Source organism: Rattus norvegicus, chromosome 7 (genome assembly GCF_021556685.1).
Source record: "Rattus norvegicus strain SHRSP/BbbUtx chromosome 7, alternate assembly SHRSP_T2T, whole genome shotgun sequence".
Classification (NCBI taxonomy): domain Eukaryota; kingdom Metazoa; phylum Chordata; class Mammalia; order Rodentia; family Muridae; genus Rattus; species Rattus norvegicus.
Genome location: NC_141540.1, coordinates 64642140 through 64668091, shown reverse-complemented (window position 1 = coordinate 64668091; position 25952 = coordinate 64642140). Strand labels below are relative to the sequence as shown.

The 25952-nt window shown below is 45.6% G+C and overlaps 1 protein-coding gene across 4 annotated transcripts in view; it reads right to left on the bottom strand.

Annotated features, from left to right (window-relative positions):
- The window catches only part of Grip1 (glutamate receptor interacting protein 1), a 657804-nt gene extending 632305 nt beyond the window's left edge, over positions 1-25499 (bottom strand). The window contains exon 1 of one of the 4 annotated variants that reach the window (XM_087559245.1): positions 24656-25499. In XM_087559245.1, the coding sequence (XP_087415371.1) occupies positions 24656-24713 (58 nt within the window). In that variant the 5' untranslated portion in view covers positions 24714-25499. The remainder of the gene's footprint in view (positions 1-24655) is intronic. The other 3 variants (XM_087559246.1, XM_087559244.1, XM_087559249.1) reach the window with 3 other exon arrangements.
- Between the last annotated feature and the right edge of the window lie 453 nt (positions 25500-25952).

Genomic DNA, 25952 nt, shown 5'->3' with positions numbered 1-25952 from the left:
TAGGGCCCACTCCACCCACAGGCAAGGCTGACCCTGACCAAACCCCTCATAATAACGTATTGAGTTTTAATCCTGAGAGATCTGCCTGCTAATTCAGAGCGTTCAACTCAGAAAGAACTAGGAAAACGCAGCAGTGCTTGGAGAAAAGCTAATGATGCTTCTAGTTCCTCCCTGGAGCGCTCTCCATCACTTCCTGCTTCCTGCGGGACGGTGGTGTGTGTCGTGAGGGCATCTCTTCTACAGCTAAATGTCTTTGCAGAAGGCAGGCCTGCTATGCTCACCTTGGGGACTAATCCAAAGAACTTTCCCCCTAAATTTCACATGCAAATCACTCCCATCTTGAGAGAGCTCGGATTTGTATGTACAAAGTAGCAAATCAGGAATTAAGCTGCTTGGATTTGCCACTTATTGATCTTGTATTATTCCCCAGGGAAGCATTATTCAACGATTTTCTTGCTCAATTTTACATTTTATAGAAAACAAGATTGATTGAAAAAAAAACTTCTTACAGATTTTTCTAAGCGGCTGTACATTCCTCTTATAAATCTTTGGAATAAAAAAGGCTGCTGGGAAAATCTCACAACTTTTGCCATAATCATAATTACTGTAAATTCCTGTGACGTCCCAGGATGCTTCCCATATCATAATTGCTCTTTATCTCATTCTGCTGTGCTTAAGCTGACACCAGCTTCTTGTAATTCTCTGGTAGTGACTGTCACAATGTTTCCGCTTTAGAAACTAAGCAGACTTTAATCCAAAGTCAAGCAATGTACTAGTCTACATCAAGGTAGTACAAAGTGAACAACCCAGCCAGGCAGTGGTGGTGCACTCAGGAAGCAGAAGCGGGCTGATCTCTGTGAGTTCAAGGCCACCCTGGCCTACAGAGAGAGTTCTAGGACAGCCAGGGATACAAAGAAAAACCCTATCTCAAAAAAAATATATATATAGAGAGAGAGAGTGTGTGTGTCACAGATCAAAATGCATTCCCTGAGTACATGTTTCCCATGATTTTCCAATAAATTAATACATAAAGGGAAACAGGGCTGGCCAGCAACATAGTGTTTCCTACAGAGCACATAACCAAACCAAAGAGCTTTGCACACGCTCGGCCAGAGCATCCTCCAGTGATGCACTATCTCAGACATTAGTGAACGGACAAGCAGGAACATTCAACGACTTCCCGTAGGTCACACAACTAAGAAATGGCAGAGCCATGACTTCGATGACACAAGCCACCTTCAGTCTGTCCTCCAAGCCCTGCCTTTGTGACACTAAGTAAATAAACACAGGGTCCGGTACCCAGTCATGTACTTAGTCACACTGCTTAGGGGGGAAAATTACCATTATCTCTTAAACACATCTGAAAAGGCCGGCACAGTGCTTTCTTCTGTATTTTGTTCTTTAAATAAATGAGCAAGCAGAGTGCTGTTGATTCCATTTCGAAGAAGAGAGGTGGGGAATAGAGGGAAGGCAAGGGAAGAGATAGGAGACACACGGACCTGACCTCTAAACAAGTAAGAAAATTACAACTGCACTGCTTCTGGGAGCCCAAATAAGCTAGCATGAAATGCAGTGTAATTTGAGAAAAATATTTTCCACTGTGTTGTTCTTCCATCCCAACAACCTGTTACAGGATACAGTTCCCATGGGGCCATGAGGAAGATTATGACGTAAGAGGAAGATTTTTGCATACCTAGCATGAAAAGACCCGTAATTGGGCAGTGAAGATCAGAGCCAGCCAGTGTGAGACCTGATGGAATTCTGAAGTCAGAAAAGGGAGTCTCAAGTGATAAGCCCACAGCTAACTCCATTAAGAGGAAGACTGTGCACCGAGATGCTCCCTCACTGTGGTGGCAACAGGGCAGGCAGATGGCCACCAGCATAGCAACAGCCACCAGCAGTTCCAGGCATAGCATGACAGGGACGAGACGGACAGCAACAAAGAGGGAGGGTGAGTTTCATTGGCTGATTTGGAAGTGGGAGACTCCACAAAGATAACAAGGACCTGAGATGCATACAGTAAACCTGAGTTGGGAGGTATATTTGTGACATCAAAAGTACACCCGAGAGACGAAGCTGTCTTTTCTAAAACATCTTAAGATTGCTTCCCAAAGAAGAGAAAGGAGTTGGCGAACACTTTCCTTTCTTTCTCAATAAAACCACAAATTAAGCAACCTGAGCCTTCTTGATGTGAGCCCACACATGTACACTGCCCAGGAAAGCCAAGAGCTCTTGACCAATCCCTCTGTGAGGGGCAGAAGGAAGCCATTCAGACAGCTGAGCTATGAGGGTAGGCGGTCCAAGCTCAGCATCTCCCTCTATCTGCAACTAGACTTGGGAGAGCAATTCATGGTGAGCCTGGTACTTGTGATTCTTGATGTCCCCCGATGGTTTTTTTATTGAGCTTTGACTTGACTCTCGCGCGGCAAGTTCATGCTAATTGTAATAATCTTTTATCTTGGATTTAAGTACATCTGCATTCTCCACGATCACTCCCGATAGAACTGAAACAATTTCTGACCTTGGCTGAACATTTTAAAGGGTTACAGAAATTTCTTAGGATATTATGCTGTCTAAAGTCTCCATTTCAATTCAATTTTCAAGCACAACATGTAAAAACAATTTCTAAGTCTAAAATCACTATCCATACACATCAAAAAAAAGAAAGAAAGAAAGAAAGAGAGAGAGAGAGAGAGAGAGAGAGAGAGAGAGAGAGAGAAAGAAAACCATGACTCAATTACACAAAATAAATTTACACGTAAGTACGGAACATAATTAAAGCTTATTTAGGATCACAGTGGTGGGGATCCGTCGCTGCAGGAAATAATGCTCCAGTAGAAATTTAAATTCCCTCATCTTACTTTAAAAGAGGAAGGAGGGAACGACCATCATCTTAAATAGCCATTTTCGCAATTTTAATTATGTTACTGCTCTCTTCGCGGCATGTAAAATAAGAAGTCTGAGGAATTACTAAGCTATTAATTGTGCATTTGCCTAATCAAACTGGCATTGTGCTAGACTTTTTGATCTGTTGAATGTAAGTTTTTTTTTATCTGTCCAATACACAATTACCATTTACGACGGGAGTTTTAATGAAAGCGACATCTTAGAAGCCTTAAACATATCAGTAACACAAGACATTCTAGGAGCACGATAAAACCCCAACTCCCGGTATTTTAAATTAGAGCTACTAAACTTTCTGCATTGCTTGGACATGATATTTTCTTCTTTCTGTTTAAAGAGAATATTGTAGGCATTCTGGAAGTAATGGAAATTATATTTTATGTTTATTTTCCTAACCTAAAAAGCCACACTCTGTACGATAAAATAAAATGAGAAACATAGCAAAATATTTTGGAAATATGCATCATATTCTCATACATCCTGGTTCTGGCTATACACCTGTTTGCTCATCTATTCTGCACTGCTAATTCTCTGAGCACATGCTACTCTGTTATCTGCTCTGTTATCTGCTCACTGAAAACTTTAAATCATTTGTTATACTCACACATCCAAGTCTGAGAACACTGATATTTTTCTCTGTGTGACATGTATGTTTGATGTGTGTGTGTGTATTCACATGTATGCATGTGTGTATGTAGTCACATGAACATGTAGCTGCACATGTTTGCTGGTGTCCATGGAGGCCAAAGATCAATATCAAGTGTCTTCCTCAGCCGCTCTCCACTGTATGATTTGAGACAGCGTCTCTCACCAGTGTTAGAATGGGCAGCCTCTAGGCACTGGAGAGCTGCCTGTCTCTGCTCCCCTCTCAGCAATAAAGTTACAGACGTATGTCACCATGCCCAGATTTTACCAGCTTCTAAGGATCCAAACTCAGGTCCTTAGCAAGTCCTTTACTCATTGGCCATTTCTTCTGCCACAGTTTGATAATATTTTAAAAGTTGGTTATTCCACTATATAATACATGCATGTATATGTTTACATATGTATAGTCGTGTACGTGTGTATGCGTGAACTAAGCACTACCCACATGCAGCACACACAACATACTATGCTTGAAAGACCACCTGTGGCTTATGTGTGCACATACTATTATCCTTTCCAACTTCTCTCGGTATCATCAGATACCCTCCATGACACTTTCCTTATGGAGCAAGACTGTGGCTCTGACAGGACGGAGTCAGACGAGTATGCACTCAGATCTTGATGAGTCTGCGTGATTTGGCTTCATGGAGTCCGGTGCTCATTGTTGAAATGAGAGGAACAAGATCAATTGCAGGCGCAGACTTGTTTAAACTAAATGAGATAATATGAGTTATTGATAAACCTACGGTGGCAGCAGCTTTGAAAACATTGCCAAGTTAATAAGGTAAAGAGTGAAGAGTTCCTGTGCTGATTATTTTTATTTCTCTCTCTCTCTCTCTCTCTCTCTCTCTCTCTGTGTGTGTGTGTGTGTGTGTGTTAAGTGGGTTAAGTGTTCATATCTTCTTTTATTCCACTTGTGAAATTATTTTCCTTATTGCTTCTAATTCATTCATTCACTCACTCACTCATCTATCCATCCATTCATTCATCTATCCATCCATCCATTCATCTATCCATCTATCCATTCATCTATCCATCTATCCATCATTCATCTATCCATCTATCCATTCATCTATCCATCTATCCATTCATCTATCCATCATTCATTCATTCATCTATCTATCATTCATTCATTCATTCACTCACTCACTCATCTATCATCCATTCATCTATCCATCCATTCATTCATCTATCCATCTATCCATTCATCTATCCATCATTCATTCATTCATCTATCCATCATTCATTCATTCATTCACTCACTCACTCACCTATCATCCATTCATCTATCCATCCATTCATTCATCTATCCATCATTCATTCATTATTCATTCATTCATTCATGGGCCTAGTGATTTATTGGGTGCCAGTGTGTGCCTGTTTTATACAGGATATTGAATTTTGTCTTTCACATTTTTTCTAGTTGACTGCTTGCCTTTTAATTCTGATTATGACACATTTCAACATGTAAGACTATTAAATTTTCATGTAACTCATGACATTTTCTCTCACACGCGTGACTTTTTAAAACACGCTCACGACTCCTTCCTTTGCCTTTGGGGCTTCCTTTACTATTTGGAGTGGAAAGAGAATAAATCCCTTTTTAGCTCTAAGGTGGACAAAATAATAATCGGCTTCATGTAGTACTGACTCTATAAAATGATCACCATGCCGTATCATAGGTTCCTCAAGGTCAGATGCGGCTAATTTATTTTGTTTCTGGCAAGTGCCACAAACAGAGGATATAGAGCTGGCCCTCGATAAATGCTGAATTTGCTCAATTAGAGAAGAAGGTGCTTTGGAGAAAGGCACCAGATTTCAGAGTAGAGAATCAAGGCTTTAATTGGATTGACAACACAGAAAGGCAGAGGAAATCATCAAGAAGGTTCAGAATCAAACATTCTGCAGCAACGAGGCTCTTCTGAGTGAAGAGGAGCAACAGCTGCTCTTAATATTTCTTTCAAGCAGCATTTCTCCAAGCATCTTCTGAGCTGTGTCCTGCAACAAGACGCCTCAGCTGCAAAGGAGGTCTGTGAGCAAATAAGCTTGCCAGCTGCCGAGCACGGCTTCATCTTTCCCCAAAAAACCCACTTACCAAAGCTCCAGGGCACCCGTGTTCATAGGTATTTGTGATGGTTTGTATGAGCTCGGCCCAGAGAGTAGCACTATTAGAAGGTGTGGCCTTGCTGGAGTGGGCGTGGCCTTTTGTGGTGGGCGTGTCCTTGTTGGCGTGGGTGTGGCTTGTTGGAGTGGGCATGACCTTTTTGGAATAGGTGTTTCACTGTGGATGTGGGCTTTAAGACCCTCATCCTAGCTGCCTGGAAGAGAGTGTTCTCCTAGCAGCCTTCAGATGAATATGTAGAACCCTAGCTCCTCGGGCACCATGCCTGCCTGGACACCGCCATGTTCCCACCTTGATGATAATGGACTGAACCTCTGAACCTGTAATCCAGCCCCAAATATATGTCATTCTTATAAGATTTGCCTTGGTCATGGTGTCTGTGCACGACAGTAAAACCCTAAGGTAGCAACAGAGTACAAGCTAGGGTCACAGCTTGGTTGGGGTGTCCAGATAGATAGTGAGGAACAAGAAAATGTCAGTTACAGGAAAATCAATCAATCAATCAATCAATCAATCAGCAATCTGGATTCAGAGGAAAATACTGACCAGACAAGGTTTGTATCTGAGGTAGAGAAGAAATTGGCATGTCTGGAGGAGACCCAGAGCAGGCAGGAAATATTTGCAGATGTGGAGAGTGCTCAGGCTGCATGCTCGTGTGGGCAAAAAGTAAATAATGCTGCAAACTGATGTCCGGGAGTGGGAAGCAGAAAGGTGCGCAGAGCCTGCTGGCCGAGTAGCACTATTTGGCACCAATCCCAACCACCGACAGCCTAGCTGGACCACATCACCTGGAATCCCATGGAGGCTGACCTCCTGCTTCCTTGATGGGGCTTAGCCAAAGCGTGCTGCAGAGGGGTTTGTAACAGTTCCACTGAAGGTCTATGTTCTGTGGCAAAAGAGCCGAGTGTGAAGACCTAACTCACACCGTAACTCCAGTGATGTCCGTGATGTGTACAACGGCTGAAGACTGGCTGCAGGCTCCTAACTGTGACTCAGTGTGTGCCTGCCTAGCAAGGTGGTCCACTGTGATCTCAGGAGCAAATCCGAAGCAAGCGTCCCTATCTCTTTGTGTTCAGAGACTTGGCTCAACCGAGCTAGCCATGGATCACTGTGAAGCTGCAGAGACAGACTTTACTATCAGCGGTTCAGGGAGCAATGAAGTTGCTAATGACTATAAATAAGAAATGCCATCAGCAGCCCAGGGACTCCAAGACCTGGATCACACAGAGCCTTGCTAGACTTCACGTTTCCTTGCTTATTTCTGCTTATTTTGCTTTTATCTGGAAACGTGAATTGAAATACTGAAGCAAAATCCAAATCTTGGCGTCTTTGCAGGTCTTCTAATGCTTCAGAAAGATAACAGTTCATCTGGCACCTCCGTTGTCTTGGTTTAGCATAATTTGAAAGCCTCCTGCAGTAAGAGTCCCCCTCCCAAGAAGGTACTAATAGAGAACTAAAACACTGGGAGTAGAGGGCTTGGTGTCAGGCCCGGCCACATATCAGCAGCAAAACAAAATGGAGCCATGAGGCTATAAAACCAGTCCTTTTGACCAGGTGGTGGTGGTGGTGCACGCCTTTAATCCCAGCACTCTGGAGGCAAAAGCAGAAACATTGTCATGAATCTTCTGGTCTACAGAGCAAACTCCAGGACAGCCAGGGCTACACAGAGAAACCCTGCCTCAAAAATGAATGAATGAATGAACGAACAAACAAACAATAAAGTCTTTTATTTAATGCATAATGATTCCTGCATTGCCAAGTATCAACTTTAGCAAGAGAAGTTGGGGAACAACTCACTCACTCCTGATGAGATAGATGTTAGGGTGTGCAAACATTCTGGAAGTGTCCGTGACATTGCACCATCAGCAATACCTGGGCTACCTGGTCAGGAACTGTATACTCTTACATTAGTGGGCACAAATCTATTTCCGTTTTCCCATAGTTACCTCCCTTCAAGGACCAACCACTGTCTGATATTTTTACAGTAAAGACAGAGATGTGTATACTTTCCAACGGTCCACTTATGAAAGAAGAACTTGAAAGAACAAAGAGCTGCCGAAGGGCATGGAGTCAGTTAGCCGCCAGCATTAGTATTCAAAAAGTCCACCATTAAAGCCAGACTCTCTGTCCCGCAGAGAAGCCAAGTTTCCAAGATCGTTTTCCCATTGTGGAAAATAAAAATCTGCTCAGGGATTACTTCCTCGCCCAGTGCATGCTCCCTAAACATAACTGACTGTTGCATGAATCTGCGAAAGGCATGCGATTCACTCAGAGACTGCCTTGGTCAGTATCTGCGGAGAGGGATGTGGGAGTTAGATTAACAAGTCAACAGCCCTAAGAAAAATGCCTGAGACCTGCTGGCCAACAAAATCTACAAACCTATTGCTATTCAGATATTCCAGTGCTGGAGGCTGAAGGGAAAGGCAAGCAGATCCCATGGAACTAAGAGGGAAAGAGCATAGGAAAGCGAGAGCAAATAGCATGGAGAACTTCAGGCAGTGAAGGAACACTAACATTATGTAAAAAAGATGGCGGCTTGCATGTGCTGGGAGCCTGGGAAGCATGTACTCGATGGGGAAAGAAAAACTACACAGTTAAAGCCAACCACCTTAGTCTAAGTAGGAGTTACGGTGACACTCAAATTTCAGATTATGCACTACATAATCAACTGTACCCAAAGAGAAAAATGGAGTGGTTAGGGATGTATAAACATGACATACAGCCTTAAAATAAAGGGACAACGCTATGTAAGATTTATATATAATACATATATATTACATATCTATAATTTTACAGCTATCCTCATAGGTTCCTCTATAACAATGCTTTAAGCAAAAAAAAAATTGATTAAATACTTATTTCTCGTGTTTGATATCCAGAAAAAAAACAGCACAATAAATTATTCAATTAAAGGCCATTTCTATTTCATTCCAAAGTGAACAGAGCATGTTGAATTGGCTTGGGGAAAAAGAAACAGTGCAAACCACACTAATCTTCCTTTTACTGGCATGTTATTATACACTGGTGAAAGCAATCTCGGGGCCAGAAGGAGGCTCTAGATAGACAAGGCCTGCAGCTTTCTTCTAAGGTCCAAGGATGAAACGCAAACTGTGTAATTGAGAAATACGCACAGTGTTTAGCTTTGTTTTTAAATCCACCTTGCTTTTAGCATAGTTTTTAATCTTACGTGTAATATGAACAAGATTCTTTTCTCCTAAATCAATTGGGTAATATGACTTATTGGTAATGTTCTTTTTATATGTCCTGTACCTTTGACTTTACATAGTTTTGTCTCTGTGCAGGGTTAGAGGATAATAAGGTCTGTTTCTTTTTGCCACTGTTTTTGCTTAATGCCCACTCACACTTATCCGATTTTCCATTCACCTAGCAAAGGTGAAGCATCCGTCCCACACCCTGCACTGTGGTGTGCAGCGCAGACGTAAACCAGGAGACGGTAACACAACTGCTGACAAAATAATCCTGCCTCAGAGTAAACATGGAGAGAAAGCTTTTCTCTGTTAAGCATTCCTCTGGCATTTCTCTGCCTTAAGCATCACGCGGACCCTCAGCAGAGGGATACCGTAGCCGGAAGCGTTACCTGCATGCATCACCAAGAGGCATTTTCCAAAGACCAGTGTGTTGACACCCAATGGTGCTTAAGAAACTCCCTGTTCATCTGTCCTTCTCAGCAGGGTGAAGGAGATGTTGGTGTAAGGTTTATTTAGCTCACAATTCCTCCCATACATAAGGAAGTTGTAGTTTCATTCTACTGCTGTGGTAAAATATGCTGACAGAAAGCAACTTATGGAAGAAAAGGTTTATTAGGTTTATGATTCCAGACCACCATCCACTCCTGAGAAGAAGGCAAAGCACGAACCCAAGCAAGTAATCCCCTCACAGCCACAGTCCAGGGCAGAGAGGAGCGAGAGGCTCCTTGCTGCCTGCCTGCCTGGTTACATCTCTAGCTCTCTTCACCCTTACACAGTTCCACAAAGCGATGTCACCCACATTCATCCTCCATCTTTACAATGATTAACCATCAAGACGCTCTCCCCACAGGTACACCCACAAGCAAACTTGATCTGGCTATGTCCTCATCAAAAGCCTCTTCCCGGGTGACTTGACGTCGTGTCAAATTGGCATTCAAGATTAACTAGCACAGAGAGGAAGAGTGACAGAGTACCAAAATCAAATCGTTCCTGGTTTATCTTTCACCGGAATCAAGAGGCTGAGGGTCCAAATACAAACCCTAAAAATAATGGGCTCACACCCATTATCACTGGGGTGCTCTCTGCCTTCCCACCCTCCATCATGTGTGAGCACAGCACCCAAGCATCACTCCTCTTGCGACAGTGACACCCCTGATGCTCTGCCCCAGCTCCGCTGGCCTGACAGACACCCAAGTTGCCTCCACCCCCTTTTCTTCCTGTGTATGTTTTAGCCTCTCACCTCTCCATCAGCCCAATAAATGTCAGTGTCAAGGCCAGGCCTTCTTCGCTTTCCTTCTTCAAATTAAGATTAAGATCCTCAGCACTGCTACTCCTCTCTGAGACTTGGATGTGTTTCGCTCACTGGACAGATAGATGTTTGCCAAGCACTCACGGTGGACTCACTAAGGATCATTCTGTGTCATGAGGACTCCATAGTAACACGACTGATTTAAAAAATAAATCCCTGCCCCCAGCTTCCATTAGCATTAAACACGAGCAAGCAGAACACATGGATGCATAGATAACCTTAGCAGGCTATCACGTGGTGGTCCTGTGGGAGCACAGCATAAATCTCAGAGAGAAGCAGCAGGGTTCTCAGGGGACAGAGTCGGTGGATTTGAGGTTCTACAGGATTGGAGGATGATGAGAGTCAGGATAAGAGAGACTCGTGTTGACTGAAGCGAGATCAAAGCGTACAGTTTCGGCCAACGCCAAGTTCTAGAACATCAGTTCTCAAACTCTAGTTTGAAGACTTTAATGTGCTAAGAACCACTCTCCCCCCCCCCAACCCTGAAAATTTTCAACTATGGCAATTGTAGATATTGGGCCTAACGGAAGTTAAAATAAACCCTCTGAAATGCAAACATCTGCATAGACAATTCTTTTTGTTGCAAATGTGAGTGTTCCCGCCTGCCAAATATTCTGTGAAAACCCACGGTATGCACTCATGAGACAGCACACATCCAAAGGCAAACAGTGTCTTGACACTGCTATGAAAAGGGCTTTTGACCTCACGCCTTTTAAAAAGCATCCAGGAGACATTCAGAGACTACTGGACCGCCTCTGAGACTGATGGGCCGGGAGCCAGCCATAGGCAGGAATGAGGAACCGACACACAGTGCTGGATGCAAAAAGTGAAAGACAGTGACATGTGACTGAGAAACCAACTGGGAGAGGGAATAAGTCAAGTGAGAGGAATGTTTCCGTCAGAGCAAGAAGGGGAAGTTGACAGTGGCGGCTGGGGATCCAGAGGATTTCGGTCAGGACAGACTGTGGAGCGGCAGCAGTAGCAGCAGTGTGTGGACGTGGGTGTGTGCATGGAACTCCAGCCCAGTGTGACAGCATTAAGATGTGGCTCTCTGGCAAATGACTACATCGTGAGGGCTCTGCCTTCCTAGTGGGTGAGTCCTTCTGGAAAGAGGCTCGGAGAGAGCACCCCAGTGCCCTCTGCCTTCCCACCCTCCATCATGTGTGACCACAGCAACGAGTCCGTGCTTGGAAGCAGGAAGCAGCCCTCCCTTATCGAATCTGCTCAGAATTTGATATCAGACTTCCCAGCCTGAAAAACCATAAAGGATGCATTTGTCCCATCTACATGTTGTTCAATGTTAGCACCATTTAAACTATACTTGCATGAACTGACTGCTAGAAATAAAATCCCCAAATAGGGGTTCTCCAGTACTCGCTCTGATATCCCTGCTAAGTCTAACCGAAGTCTAACCAAAACGGAACTGCCTTTTCTGAACCATTTTCCGGTGCTCACAGATTCCTTAGATCAGGGATGAAGAGAAGTCTCCATGAAAGTGGCTGATGGCTAGTCTGTGCTTTCCAGAACCTCAGTATGAAGACCAACCCCTGAAATGACTCAACAACCAGGGTTCGAATCCTCACAAGGCTCACTGACTCTCTTTGCTTAGTGCCTGGGCTCAGAAGACCAGACATCAAGAACTTCTACCTAGAGAAAATGCAGCCTGCCCATGAGAAGAGGATTCCTCCCAGCATGCTGGCTTCAGAGAAGTTGGAGGTAGCAGAGTTACATAGGGCCTCCATGAGGTCCACGCACAAATGGTCCAGATAACAAAGGGGAGACCCATCAACTTCTGCACCCCAGACCCAGAGGTCACAGAGCAACAGGCCTTCAACACTGTTGGCTAAAGCAGACAATATTTAAGTGGAGGGGCATGAGAAAAACAATAAAAAAAAATGTGAGAGCTCAGAGTTGGGGAGGTGTCTTAGTGTTAAAAACACAACAACAGCAACAACAACAAAAACAACAAAAGCAAGCATGAAAGCCAGAGTTTTGGGTAGGCAGGCAGAGATGGGAATGAGGTAGGGCGGGATGGGGGGTCCCTGAAGTAACCTAGCTAACTAGACTGATCATATTAGTGAACACCAAGTTCGACGGAGAGACCTTGCCTCGATGAATACAGTGGAGAGAGATTAAGGAAGACTCACATCAGCCTCAGGCTCCACACAGACACGCACACGTGCATGTGCACCCACTTGCACAAGTACAGCAGCGTCCACATGACTACACATGGACATATGCACATCCCCAGCCCCTCAGCGCACCCCACTCCACATACACACATGAGCACGAAAGGAGGAAGCAGATGGAAGTCACGGTTTTAAAACAAGGTATCTTCTGTTCAAAATGCCTCCAGTCGCTGAAAGATAAAATTCACAGAAACATAATAAAAGCCCCTGAAGAATCTTCTATGTCTGTTCACTGCAGAACTGTGTAGCTGTGCTCACTCAAAAATCCATACGCATGCTTAATCCTCCAGTGTGGCTTTACTCGGGGATGTGGTCTCCAGGAAAGTAATTAAGGCTAATTGGAGTTTTGAGTGGGATGCTGATCTAATAGGATCAATGTCCTCCTCCTAAGAAGACACACAAGAGAGTGCGTCTTAAATCAGAGTCAACCCCCCGTTTCCCTTCCCCCTCCCTCCTCCCTCCTCCGTTTATAATAAAACTTTTAGCCTCCAGATCTGTAAAGAAATTCATTTCTCCTGCTTAACTTACCTAGTCTACCAGTCATGGTGTTTCCTTAAAGCACCCTGACCAGACTCATACACTGCCCGTATCCTGTTTTATCCAGTATGATTCCTAAGGTAGGGGTCTGAGTCAGTGCTGTCCCTGAATGCAGAATTAAAATACACTCAGAACCTGGAGGTGGGAGGAAACAAAGTTACAGGTTTGTGGTGCAGCTCTCCTTGGTATATCCACACACCAGCTCGATGACACCGCCAGGTGAGAGTCTCTCTGTCGGTAGCAGCCGCCCTACCGGTGCCTGATTCTAGCCTGGCCAATTTCCATTCTCATAACTCAAATTATAGGGAGAAAAAAAAGTGAAACAGTAACAAAGAAGCTAAATTTATATTGCTTTGTCCAAGAGTTTCATTTGATGAAAATGGGCTCCTATACTAGAAAATTATACATTTAAAAGGAAACATTTAAATGCTTCTGAGAAACCCAATTTTGAATGCCACTCTCTTAGTTAATAATCTTGAAGCCTCTGAAGGGGGCAAGGTAGAAATTCCTGTGACTAGCTAGTTTTGGCTCCTTGGGGAGATCCATGCATTCCTCTCGCTCTTTCCTGGTGAGAATCGTGAACATCAGTAAGAAGAAATGTAAACACTAGACATCACGAGATAGCAAGAAGGGAAAGTATCCACAGGTTTCCTACAGAACAAACAATGGGTATCTACCACATTATTATGTAAAATGTTCCCCTAAAGTACTTACTTCTGCTTTTTTGCTATTTTTTAAGTGTGCCAAATGGGTAAAAACGTCATTCATTGTCTTTTGTTTAAAAGTGAATTGTGCCCAAAAAAAGACATAAATTCTAATAATTCATTCTGTCAAGCTATGTACAAGATTTTTCATATGACCCACTAAATCCGACATTCAAAGGCTACAGAAATCAAAGACAACAACTACTCTTTGATTGAAGAGGGAGGAGGCAGAGGAGGAGGAGGTGGAGGAGAAGGAGGAGGAGGAGGCGAAGGAGGAGGAGGAGGAGGAGGATTAATTCTGTAAATCCATACAAGAAATCCTGAGTGTATCGTCTACGAATATTCACTTGAAACTTGAGGTAAGCTTTTTTAAAATGTATCAATATCAAACCAAGTATGGTGGGTTACATCTGTAAGACCAGCACTTGGGAGGCTGAGGCAGCAGGATTACTATAAGTTCCTAGAGAGTCTAGACTACAGAGTGAGACTCTTCTCTCAGAACAAACTATCAGTATCTATTAGAAAACACACAGTGCTAATTCTGAGGAGAAACACATCAGTTCTTACAAGCCTATGTCTGCTGAAGAGAGGTAGAGGGCAGATTACTAGCCGATCCGTTGAGAAAGGGTATGCGCAGTGTCAGCAAACAGAAGGTATGGAGGGGGAACTGTTTGTCTGCTTCAAGCTCTGCCATCCCGGTCCGCTGGACCATTTGTCTCTGTTCCCTCTGGATCTTCAGAGAAGAGGCCACTTTACACAGAAACAAAAATTTTCTTCCCTTTTCACCGTTCAGTCACCCTTTTGATCCCTGTCTCCTCCAGTTTAGATTTTCAAGTCACTTAAACAACTCCAGACCTGGCGCGGGAATAAAACAGAAAAAAAAAAAAAAAAAGGAACAGGCAGATCAGATCCTCAAAGTTTTAAACTTCACTGACAGGTGGGAAAGGAGAGAAACACCAACTCCTGCATAGCGTTGAGCACCTTAGAGAGAGAAGTGGCCAAAGACACTCAAGTCCCCTACTTGACACCCACAACATTCAACATTGCCACAGGCTGATAGAGTGGCAACATTTATAGACTGAGAGGCCTCACTCCCAGGAGAAGGAGAAAAACACTGATGGGACAGGTATGGAGGAAGGTCACAGACTAACAGATCTCACAGGCAGACAGTGATAAGGCCCAGGAAGAGCAAGTCAGCTGCCAGGGTGACATTCAAAGGAACAAGAGGAACAGACTCATTTCAGTGGATACCAGGGCACGATGCCCAGGTCCCAAGCCAAATCCAGATCAGCAAACACGATGAGGGTTACACAGTGAAGAGGCGAAATGCCCTTCACCCAGCATCACAGGACACTAAACGGTCCCTTCACATCAGGACCGTCTTGGGACTGGAAAGAAGAAAAGCACCGAGTGTCAGGGATACTGCAGAAGAGTTTTGGGAATGAACTGGGAACTGAACTGTTCTTGACTGGTAAGATCAGACGTCACTGTCAGTAGGAACCGGCTTACAGAGGTGGTAAAAGCAGTTATAGAAACTATATTTCATTTTCTACCTTTCAAATGATGTGTCCATTTTATGCAGTCCATCCCAAGGCTACTGAGACCAGAATCATCCTCCTGTATGTACACTCTAACCCAGTCCTATTTTAAGTGCGGTCTATAGGGTGGGGTACTTGTTAGCTATCCTGGTTAAATATGCAAGTGAAAAGAAAGACGGAAGAAAGTCCTGCTGCCACTTGACACGATCACATGCTCATCTGTGATTGGTAGACTCGTCTCATGCTCATCTATGATTGGTAGACTCGATCACATGCTCATCTATGATTGGTAGACTCGATCACATGCTCATCTATGATTGGTAGACTCGATCACATGCTCATCTATGATTGGTAGACTCGATCACATGCTCATCTATGATTGGTAGACTCGTCTCAACCAATGGGGTAGAGACAAGGGCGGGCCCAGTGGGTGACTCGTACACAATGCATTGTGCTGTGCAACTACAGTTCAACCTGTGACTAACTAAAAATAGTCCTTCTCCACAAACAGTCTAAGAAGGACAAATGGAGATGGAAAAGGACAATTGGAGAGGGCAACCTAAATATGACACCAATTTCAACGCTAAAATTAGGTTTTATATTTTTAGGATCACCACAGAGGACATTCCGTGTAGATGGTGTGTTTACGACCAGGAAAATCAGGCGGTATGGAAAGTTCAGATAGAAAAAGGTTAGAAGTAGCGACACTGCTTTCTACAGCAAGGGCTGTCTTTGCGTTGCAGAGCGAATGTATGCAGCAAGACACATGCAGTGGATGCTGCTCATTTTGACGTCACTGATTTTCGAACGGTAGTGATTGGTGTTTCACCTGCTTGGCTTTGTGGTCACAGTGCCACCAGCGCTAGGAGTTTGTGCCTCGTTTTATATTACTACGTATTTAAGTGACATCACAGAAATGAAGGGGAAAGCAGTAGTTTGGCAAAAAAACCAAAAAACAAAAACAAAAAAAACAAAAAAAAAAGCTTCCTCTTTACTTATAAGATCACAAGCATGATTTCAGTTTCATAGTGATGGAGTTTGGGATACTGGGGTTGAGGTCAGGGAGCTGACCAGAGAGAGCCAGTAAGAAGCTGAGTTCCCTCCGCATTTGAACTGAACCCCACCCCCACTCGCACCCCTACCCCCCAGCCCACAGCCAAGGATACCTCGAGGGAGGAGAGCTGAACGCCATACCTGATGCGTCTTAGATACGCATGTGCACTACTCTGTTATACGTGCCCTGCTCCCTGACACGGAGTCAAAGGTTGTAAAGCCCAAGCCGGAAATCGTAAGACCCATTTGGACTTCACTTTGGAAAACTAAGAATTAAGGTTTTAATGAAGGGGTATTTTTTGCTATATTTTATAAGACAATAATAACTCAAATAAAAGTCCAGTCTTGAGATAGTCTACTAATAGGCAAATGTCCTTCAAGAGTCTTACATCTTTGCCAGCTTCCCAACATGTAATACAGCCGTGTAACAATATCGGCTCTCACGTCTGTGCATCACCCCAGCAGCAGGCATGCCCAGAAGGATCCTTACTCTACAGAGGGGAAAGGGCAAAGGTACTAGGGGCCGTCTACGTGGGTCAAGAAGCAAGAAAATGCTGAAAAATATCCAGTCTGGGTTAGCCAATTCTGAGTCCAGAGTAAGACGTAGATTAAAAGTATCCACAGAACACTCATTTATCTTCAGAAAGCCCAGATAATGAAGCTACCTAATCCCATTGTACCAAGAAGGAAGGCACTTTTGTAACATAAACACTATCATCTTTCTCTTTCAGTAGCCAAAGGGCATCTAAAATTCCAAGTTATTTTTAAGAGATACACATATAAGACAGTAGCTAGTTCTCATTTACAATCAGACAGCATGTGAATCTTATATCATTAAAGTAGTAAAAATGTTAACCCATAGTAAACTCAACCCAGACTGGTGGACTGCTACCCTGGTGGTCCTTCCTTGTGACACTCATGGACCAGACCTCATTAAGTCTACCCAGAAAGAGCATCAGGTGCTCTGAAGGGACAGAGTTCAAGGCCAGACTGACTACATAGGTAGAGCGGCTGCTAGAGGTACTAGTAAGACCTCTAGAAAGAGAGAGAAAAGGGGCTGCAGAGATGGCTCAGCGGTTTAGAGCACGGACTGCTCTTCCAGAGGTTCTGAGTTCAATTCCCAGCAACCACATGGTGGCTCACAACCATCTGTAGTGGGATCTGAGGCCCTCTTCTGGTGTGTCTGAAGACAGCGACAGTGTACTCACATACATAAAATAAAGAAATAAATCTTTGAGAGAGAGAGAGAGAGAGAGAGAGAGAGAGAGAGAGAGAGAGAGAGAGGACACAGAGACAGGCAGAGACAGAGACAGGTGAAAGACAGAGAGAAAGAAGAGTGAGAGACAGACAGGAGGGAGAGAGAAAGAGAGTTGGAGGGAGGGAAAGAGGGAGAGGGACAGGGAGAGAGAGAGAGAGAGAGAGAGAGAGAGAGAGAGAGAGAGAGAGAGAGAGAGAAGACACAGAGACAGGCAGAGACAGAGACAGGTGAAAGACACAGAGAGAAAGAAGAGTGAGAGACAGACAGGAGGGAGAGAGAAAGAGAGTTGGAGGGAGGGAAAGAGGGAGAGGGACAGGGAGAGAGAGAGAGAGAGAGGGAGAGAGAGAGAGAGAGAGAGAGAGAATATGAATCACCAAATCAAGGCAGCAGCCTGTTCACTCCCCAGACTCTGCCAAGTCCCTACCCATCCCAGCTTCCCTCCACACTACCCAGGTAACCTTTCTAAGAGATGAACAGAATCTGATCACTCACCTTGGACAACTCCACATCCCCCCATGGACAGCTTGAACTTTATCCTGGCAATAGGAAGTCCCGCGTTTTAACTGCTCTAGGCTCATGTCCCTCCTCCACTGGGCTGGAGGCGAGTCTTCCACCTACTCCATCCCATACACATGCAGCCATGGTCTACCCGTCAGCCCCTTGAGAAATCACTAGCGGCCCCTGGAATATTCTGTCCAGTAATGCTCAGAAACACACCGTTCCTCACATCTCCTCCCTATCTTCCAGAAGCCTCTTCCTCCTTTCAAGTTGTCCTGTCCTTCCTCTTGTCACCACCACTGGCTTCTGTCTTCAGAGCGTCTTCGTCTCCTAACCCAGCATAAACTCCTTCCCCTCCCCTCCCCTCACTCTTCCTTGGCTCTAGTCTTCACAGGCGCAAAGAGGTGGCAGCTACAGGTTGTGAGTCATACCCAGGACTCCATAACTGTATGTAACCATTTCCCCCAGCCCAAAACAAGGCATAGTCTCATCCACACACCCATCAGGGCCCTGAGGGCCCCACAAGCAAGGGGACAAAGTGTGGCCTTGCCTTGTTTGTTTCCTCATTGAGTTTTTGCATCGTTGTAAAAGAATCAGATTAGACTACATCAAAGAGCCTGGCTTCAGAATGCTCCTGCTTCCCGGTAACGTCTCAGGAAGCACTGGGCTTGGTCCCCTGTGCCAGCAGGGGACCTTTGTAAGGAAAAACCTCTTACCATCCCATCACCTGAATGCCCTTAAGGGGCTAAGTTTACAGGTCTTATACTTCAAGGCGTCACGGAAGTAATGAGAGTTTTTGCCATAAGTGAGCATCCAGAACACTTGGGTGTTTATCGGTGTCATTTCATTGTTAGGTAAGAGAGATATTACTTGTCAGAGTGGACCGTTTGCACTAGATGCCATTTCTCATCAAATCACTTGTTCTCTACCACTGTGCTGAAGTCAAGGACTCTATTATCCAGGATATAAGGGATGCCTTCTCCATAGTCGTCCTTTGGTACCTGCAAGTTAAACACCGTTGAGATGAAGGATGGTAGGACGTTAAATCTGATATATTTTAATTGCTAGATATATTTAGACAACATTAACTTTCCCATAAAGCTGACAGCATCTAATACACTCGGGACCTCTTCGCAGAGGAAACCTGTATCAGTAGGTCTCTCCTAGTCACACTTAAGAAACATGTACATTTCAGAAAGTCACAGGTGTGTGAGACTGAAGACTTTCCGAGCCGAGGCAGCTAGAGGTGACCCTCTGTTACTGTTGCTTTTGCATCTGGTATTACGTACTGCTCTTGCAACTTCATGGGAAAACAAATCATTCTTAAACTGTCCACCCTTGTAGAGTGCTTAGCACAACAACATTAAATCCCATAGTATTCAGTCCTCAATTTCCCTCACTGGTATGAACTGATAGTTCCTTTTCTCTGGATAAGAAGCCAATCTGGTAGCTGCAGAAGAAAGCATTACCAGAGGAGGTCCCTTCGTTTGGCCACTGGTAGCCAGGCTGAGCGTTCAGATATATGGTTTTAATTACATAATATGTTTGGCAACAAAGCAACAGTACAATGCCCACTACAATGCAGTCATTTACCAGCTCACAACAGAAAAACAATACCTTGTTCTCCTTAATTCTTACCTTCAGGGCTACTACACTTTGACAACAAGGAAAAATGCAACAATGTTGGAACCTTGGTGGGAAAAGCTATTCACCTGAGTTAAATGAGTGACATTAAGCTTGTCAAATAATTTTACTGAGAAACATATTGAGCCAAGTGTGCTGGTGCCCACCTGTAAATCCTACCACGGGAGAGCTAAGGAAGGCTAGTTTTCCAGGGAAGACTGGACCACATGGAGAAACTATGTATCAAAATTAAAGAAATAGGGACTGTGAGGTATCTTGGTAGGTAATAAGACCTGCTCCAGAGCCTGACCATCTGAGCCCACCCTGGATGCTCACAGGCTAGGAAGAACTGACTCCCACGGTTGCTCTCTGATTGTCATACACAAGCTGTGGCATGACCTACACATACAAAATAAAGATAAGACGAGGAAATAAATGCATTCGTGTCATCTTTACTACTCAAGGGAGTATGTCTGTCTTCCAAAGTCAGTGTACAGAAAGCACAAAATATACCTGACAAGTGCTTTCCCATATAAGTAACTTAAAATAAAAAAATAAACCACCTCCTGAATTCTTGATGAAAGATTTGCCAGCAGCATTTTCTGAGACAAACAATGCAAGATGTTATCGTGCTAATAAAATAGGACAAAGTTTCTCTAAGGAATTGTAACTTAACTTCTTTTTTTTTAATTATCTCTTTTAGAAATTAGTACCCAGGGTATTGACTTTGTAACTAAAAGCAAATGTGTTGATTATGGGCCACAAGTTCCTCATCTGATATCAATGCCTTCCTTACAAGTATAACGGAAGCCCATAATTGCACAAAGCCACACATATGTGGCACCCAACAATGTCCAACACCCAGCTGACTCTCGATTTGTTCTTCTTCTTCCCTTCTCCCACACAAAGCTTCCCAGTCAAAATTCAAATGTCAGGCTGGTATTTTATTACCCAGGGTGTGAGGTGATGTCACCAGGTCTCCCTGTGATGAAGAAATAAAACAGACCAAGGGTACACAGTAAAGGCATACTTTTTAACACCCTCCTCATCAATGCGTTATCAAAGCTAACTACGACTAAAGGCATCTAGCGCTCTCATTGCCAAAATACACATAGAAACCCTAGACAGTAACTTCCATAGCACAAATGCTAAGCTCGCATGTAGACCTCGAAAACTTACAAGAAAAAAATTCAAAGGCAAAGATGTGGAGGAATATAAAAATAGATGCCTTCCTCCCTGGTGAGCATATCTGCCAATATAATATGCAGTTGAAACATCGTTACAAGTGGATCATATCCATATTCTCTATTAAGCCTAAATTTCAAATTTAAAGAAAATGCCAATTAGTGTTATGTTATTGCCCCAAAATGAACAAGGAAGGGCTGTGTTTACAATAGAAAGATGTCAGTCTTCCTAGGCAGCACGTTTGATTTTGAATGCTCACTACCTTGTTAAACTGTAATGAACACTCACTAACCAAAGCCTCACCAAGTCAGAGGGAAAGCCACCAGGCAAAAGACAGGCACCATTAAGGACAAGGTACCTCTGCATTTGTGCTGTCTCCTGAGCAAATGCATTCCTACTACAGCAGCTAAGAAGCAGATGTAAAACAACCAATAAACTGCTTAATTTCATTTGATTGGAAGGGATATTAAAGAGAACATCATACTCTTTCTTACTCTCCTAAACACATTTACCCCCAAAGCGTATGTGGTGGCTTCTGAATGGATTGGGTTTAGCGGCTCAAGAAGAAAAATGGGGGTGGAAGAGAGGACAGGACAGAGAAGTGTGTTCTGAATTGTAATGGTGTGTCACCTGACACAGGTGAGTCTCAACATGCCATCTTGGCAGTGTGAGCGCCAACTGCAACAACCCATATGTTGCCGTTTCTCTGCTCAAGCCTCCATGCAAGAGCAATAGCTCATTCAATAGTGTCTTGACAGAGGCCTCCACGACAAACCCATGCTATGAATGGCATGTGAGTTTGACAGGAAACTACGGAGAGTAGCCAAAACACCTTTTGTATGTGAGAATGCCAGGAAGGTACGCCTGCCTCCGAGTTGTCCCTGAGAGCTGATGCACTGTCATTCCTCAATTGCTCCTCTCCCTTGTGTTTGAGACAGGGTCCCTCACAGAACCCAGAGCTCCCCTACGCAGCTGGATCAGCTGCCCAGCAAGATCCAATAATCCTCAGGTCTCCACTTTCCCAGAAGGAGCATTGCAGGCAAGCACCAGTGCGCCTACCTGGTTGTTTACAAAGGTTTGGGGGATTGGAACTCAGATCCTCAAGCTTGCAAGGATGCTGAGCAAACCATCTCCCCAGTCCCTCGCATCCATCCCAGAACCCAAGTCAGTATTTAAAAGCGTAATGCCAAGATAGGGACTCGTTCACATAGATGGACCTCGAGGAAGCTTGAATTTCATACTCATTTGGGTTATAATCGACAAAGATACTTCAAAAAGTAAAATTCACATGTAAAAAAAGTTATGCTCATCTCCATAATGGGTTTTAGAATGGTAAATGTAAACTGGGGGTGGGAGAAGTGTGGGAGGGGCCATAGGCACAGCCCGCCTTATGATTTAACACTCAAATGCTACAAATTGGCCTTTTGATTGACTGTATTCTCGAACATTAAAAAAATGTGCATTCCAGGTTCATTTTTTTTTGACCAGCCTGATAATTTAATCCTTTTGTTTATATTTCAAAAGTAATCACAGGGCAGTGGGGCAGTCTAAACAATGTTACTTCAAATGCAAAGAGAAACCATCAGTTACTCAATACTTTGTAATAAAAATTCTGCAAAGGGCATAATCCAAGCAGTGTCCTCTGACAGGCATGCTGAAAGTCACATGGGCATCTCAATAAACTTACATACACGTGATACATCCACATCCACACGGTCAAGGTTTGTGCACGGTATTTAAAAAACAAAACCATTTTCACATTCTCAATAAGGCAGGGTCTCAAAAAATACTACTAATTTACATACATATATATGTATATATATGTATATATACATACACACTTCTATACCTCTTGATGTTTTTTAACATCTTATAAGCAAAGAATAAGAAACATTTAAAAAAAAAAAAAAGCAACCAAGTCCCATACATTCCCTGTTTCCTCCTGTTGGAGGAGCTAAGGCAGTCCAATTTTTCTGACTCAGATTTTGTGTACTTGGAGGAATTCCGGTCTTATCTCAACCAAGCAGATTAGGTGATCATCTTTCAAAGTTACCATATTTCTAGAAGACATACAAGTACATTTTGTTATAATCCAATAATAATAATAATAATAATAATAATAATAATAATAATAATAACAATAATCTACCTACTTCAGCACTCTGATAAAACCTGGGGGCAACACGTTTTTTTTTTTTAATCAAACTGACGCACTTAACATCAGGTACGCTGCAGCCGTTAGCTGATAGGACGGACGTGTGTGCTTGACAGAATGCTTTCTTTCGTGCTTTTACCTGGTGGTGAATTATTGGCACCTGGATCTGCACATTTTAAGATATGGTGGTGCGGAGGCAGACACAGAAGCATTTCTGAAGCAGGGATACCACTGGAGGGGGTAAATACATTGGTCACATGCCAGAAGTGTACTGGAAATGAATGCACAATCTAATGAGGAAGTGGTTTTAAAAGGGACAAATTCCCTGAGTCATTAAACAGGCTGTCAACCAAAGACATGCTGTGCCACCTAGAGAAAAAGTGGAAACTGTACATTGGTTCCTCTGCTGTAAGCATTATTTCAAAAGCCTGAAACTTTTAGCATGACCAGTAAAGCCAGCCACAGTCCATACCAGCTCCCCCTCAACGCTCCGGAATCAAGTTGGTTCTTTTTGTAGGGGTGGGGGGAATGGGGGGAGCTGTCCCTTCTACACACCAGATTGGCTTCCTGCTTCCCTCACCACCCTCCCAGGAAGCACCATTTAACCTCCAGCACCAACTGTTAGTCATGAAGACCCTGCATCCTGAAAGCTATTCAATTCTCAAGCATGTTCCTGGAACAAGCCAAGGCAGGCTGGAGCAGAAGCAGCAGAATATAAACCCTGGTGGACCTTGACAGCCAGGAATCCCTCTGGATGCTGCGCACCCCACAGCCCCATGGGGCCTTGGTAGGAAATTTTGGTGTACTCGGTACATCATATCCAGGTTACGGCCAACCACTGCACAACCCAAACACCATAAAATGACAGCAGAACCCAGCGTTTAGAGTGCAAAAGGGCCTTCAACTTTCCTCTCCGCAAGTCACTTCAAACCAACGTGCCCAGTACACTTGTCAGGCTGAAGCACAAAGGGACTGCAAAGCCACCTGGCACTGAGAGCCATCTCTTAAGAAGAAAATAGACAGTAATTATGAAAAGTCCGCAGTCCTGCGGTATTAACTAGAAAGCCGGGACTGCGCTGGGCATAACTCATCTCCTAGGCAGTCACTACCAGCCGTGGGGGTGGGGGAGGTGGGGGGTGGGTGGAAGGGGGACAGTTCTCTCCGTCTCCCCTCCCCCCTTCCAGCGACCCAAGGCAGCGCCCCCTTTCCGCCCCCACACTCTTTCCCCTTCTCCTCCCTCTTTATGAATTTCCAGCAACTTTGGGTTTGGCAGCACCATCGTAGCCCAGCCAGAGGCGGGGACATCGCAAAGGCGGCCGCGGCAGGAGGAGGAAAGTTTGAAAAGTCACTTAAAGCATTGCAAGATTCTCCCCCACCCCCAGCACCCGGAGCGCCCACCGCACATTCAGGAGCCGGGGCTCCACGTGCGAGCGGGCCCAGGAGAAGCTGGAGTTCCCTCTAGGTCCTCTGCAGGCAGAACAAAATCTTTCCCCGGGCGAAAAGTTGCTTGTCGCAGCACTGTTCCCTTGCCCCCACGGCTTCCCCCCGCCAGACCCCCAAATCCCCTCTCGGATTTCGCAAGGTGCCACCTGGCCGGGAGCGCGGTCCCCCCGGAGGGCACGGCGCCCCTCCCTTGCGGACTCGAGGACAGGTCTTCGGGAGCTGGGGGGACAGGGAGGCACCGAGGGCGCCTGCCCCGGCCCCCAGGCTCGACCGCCAGGCTCACCTCTCTCCTGTTCCTCGGCTTGCAAGCAGATGGGGATGTTCTTCTTCCAGCCCGGCATGGTGTCTGCTCCCTCAGCCTGCTCTGGGGCTCGCTCGCTCGCTTTCTGGTCGCCGGCTCCGGGGCTCGCCGCGCCTCCTGGCTCACGCCCTCCGGCCGGTAGCAACACGCCCGAGGCTGCTCAGCGGGGCTGGGGCGCCGAGCCGAATCCCCGACACATTGAGCAGACGCCGCGCGCCCCGCTGCTCGCCTCCAAGTCTCCGGAGCTCCCCGGGGGTGGCGGTGGCGGTGGCAGTGGCGGTCGGGCCGCGCGGTAACCGGGCAGAGCAGAGGAGGGGGTGGGGAGGGGGGATCTGCAGCCGCGGTGGCGCGGTGTGGCCGCGAGGCCGGGGGACCGGAGCAGGCCGGTGTAGGACCGCCGAGCCCCCGGAGGTGGGCGCCGGCGGGAGCTCAGGGCTGGCGCCGCCTCGCTCCGCTCCTCCTCCTCCTCCACCTCCTCCTGCTCGCCTCCTTCTTCTCCTTCCTCGTCCCTCCGCCGCCAGCAGGTGGGACTCGGAGCCGCCGCGGCCGCACAAAGCTCCTCCGGGCGGGCGGGACCGAGCTGCGGGCTCCCGGGGCGCCTGTCGCCGGAGCCTCTCCCCCGAGACGCGCGCGAGGCTGGGCGGGCACGGAGGGGCGCGCGCGCTCACACCCTCCGCGCCCGGATCGCCGGCCTGCGAGGCGCGCCTGGCCCGCCAGGTACAGAGCCTGGCACCCCGCCGCCGCTGCGGAGCCCTCACCCGCCCCTCCCGGGCCTCCCGCCCCGAGCCGGACGGGCCGCTCTGGCGGCTTCGGCGATGACCTCGATGAAGCAGGGGGCAGTGTCCTTCCCTCTAGTCCCTCCTTCTCGCCGCTCACCCCCACCCCTCCCAGCCCTGCCCGTCGCCCCCTCCCCCAAGTTGAGACTCGCAGCTCCGGATTCGCTAACTTCGCCCTCAACATAGGGGCAGTGGCAACTTTCGGGATGGTCGGCGCTGGTCCCAGGGGTGGGGACGGTGGGAGTGGGGAGCCCCTTTTGTTTTAAAGGACGGAAGCAGATCTCAGCTGAGTGAGTATTTAATAGCTGTCTTCAAGTGTAGGAAGGAATTTTATGATCAGGTTTTATGATTAGTTTCTTCCTCTTATCATAGGCTCACAGGGAAAAAAATTTCAGTGGAAAATGAATAAAGGTGGGGAGGGGGAGGGGAAGAAGCCTTTGTAGCAGAGCCGGGAAGATTCTGCCCTGGCATGTGGGCTCTTCCTTGAGATTTCAGTGCTTCTA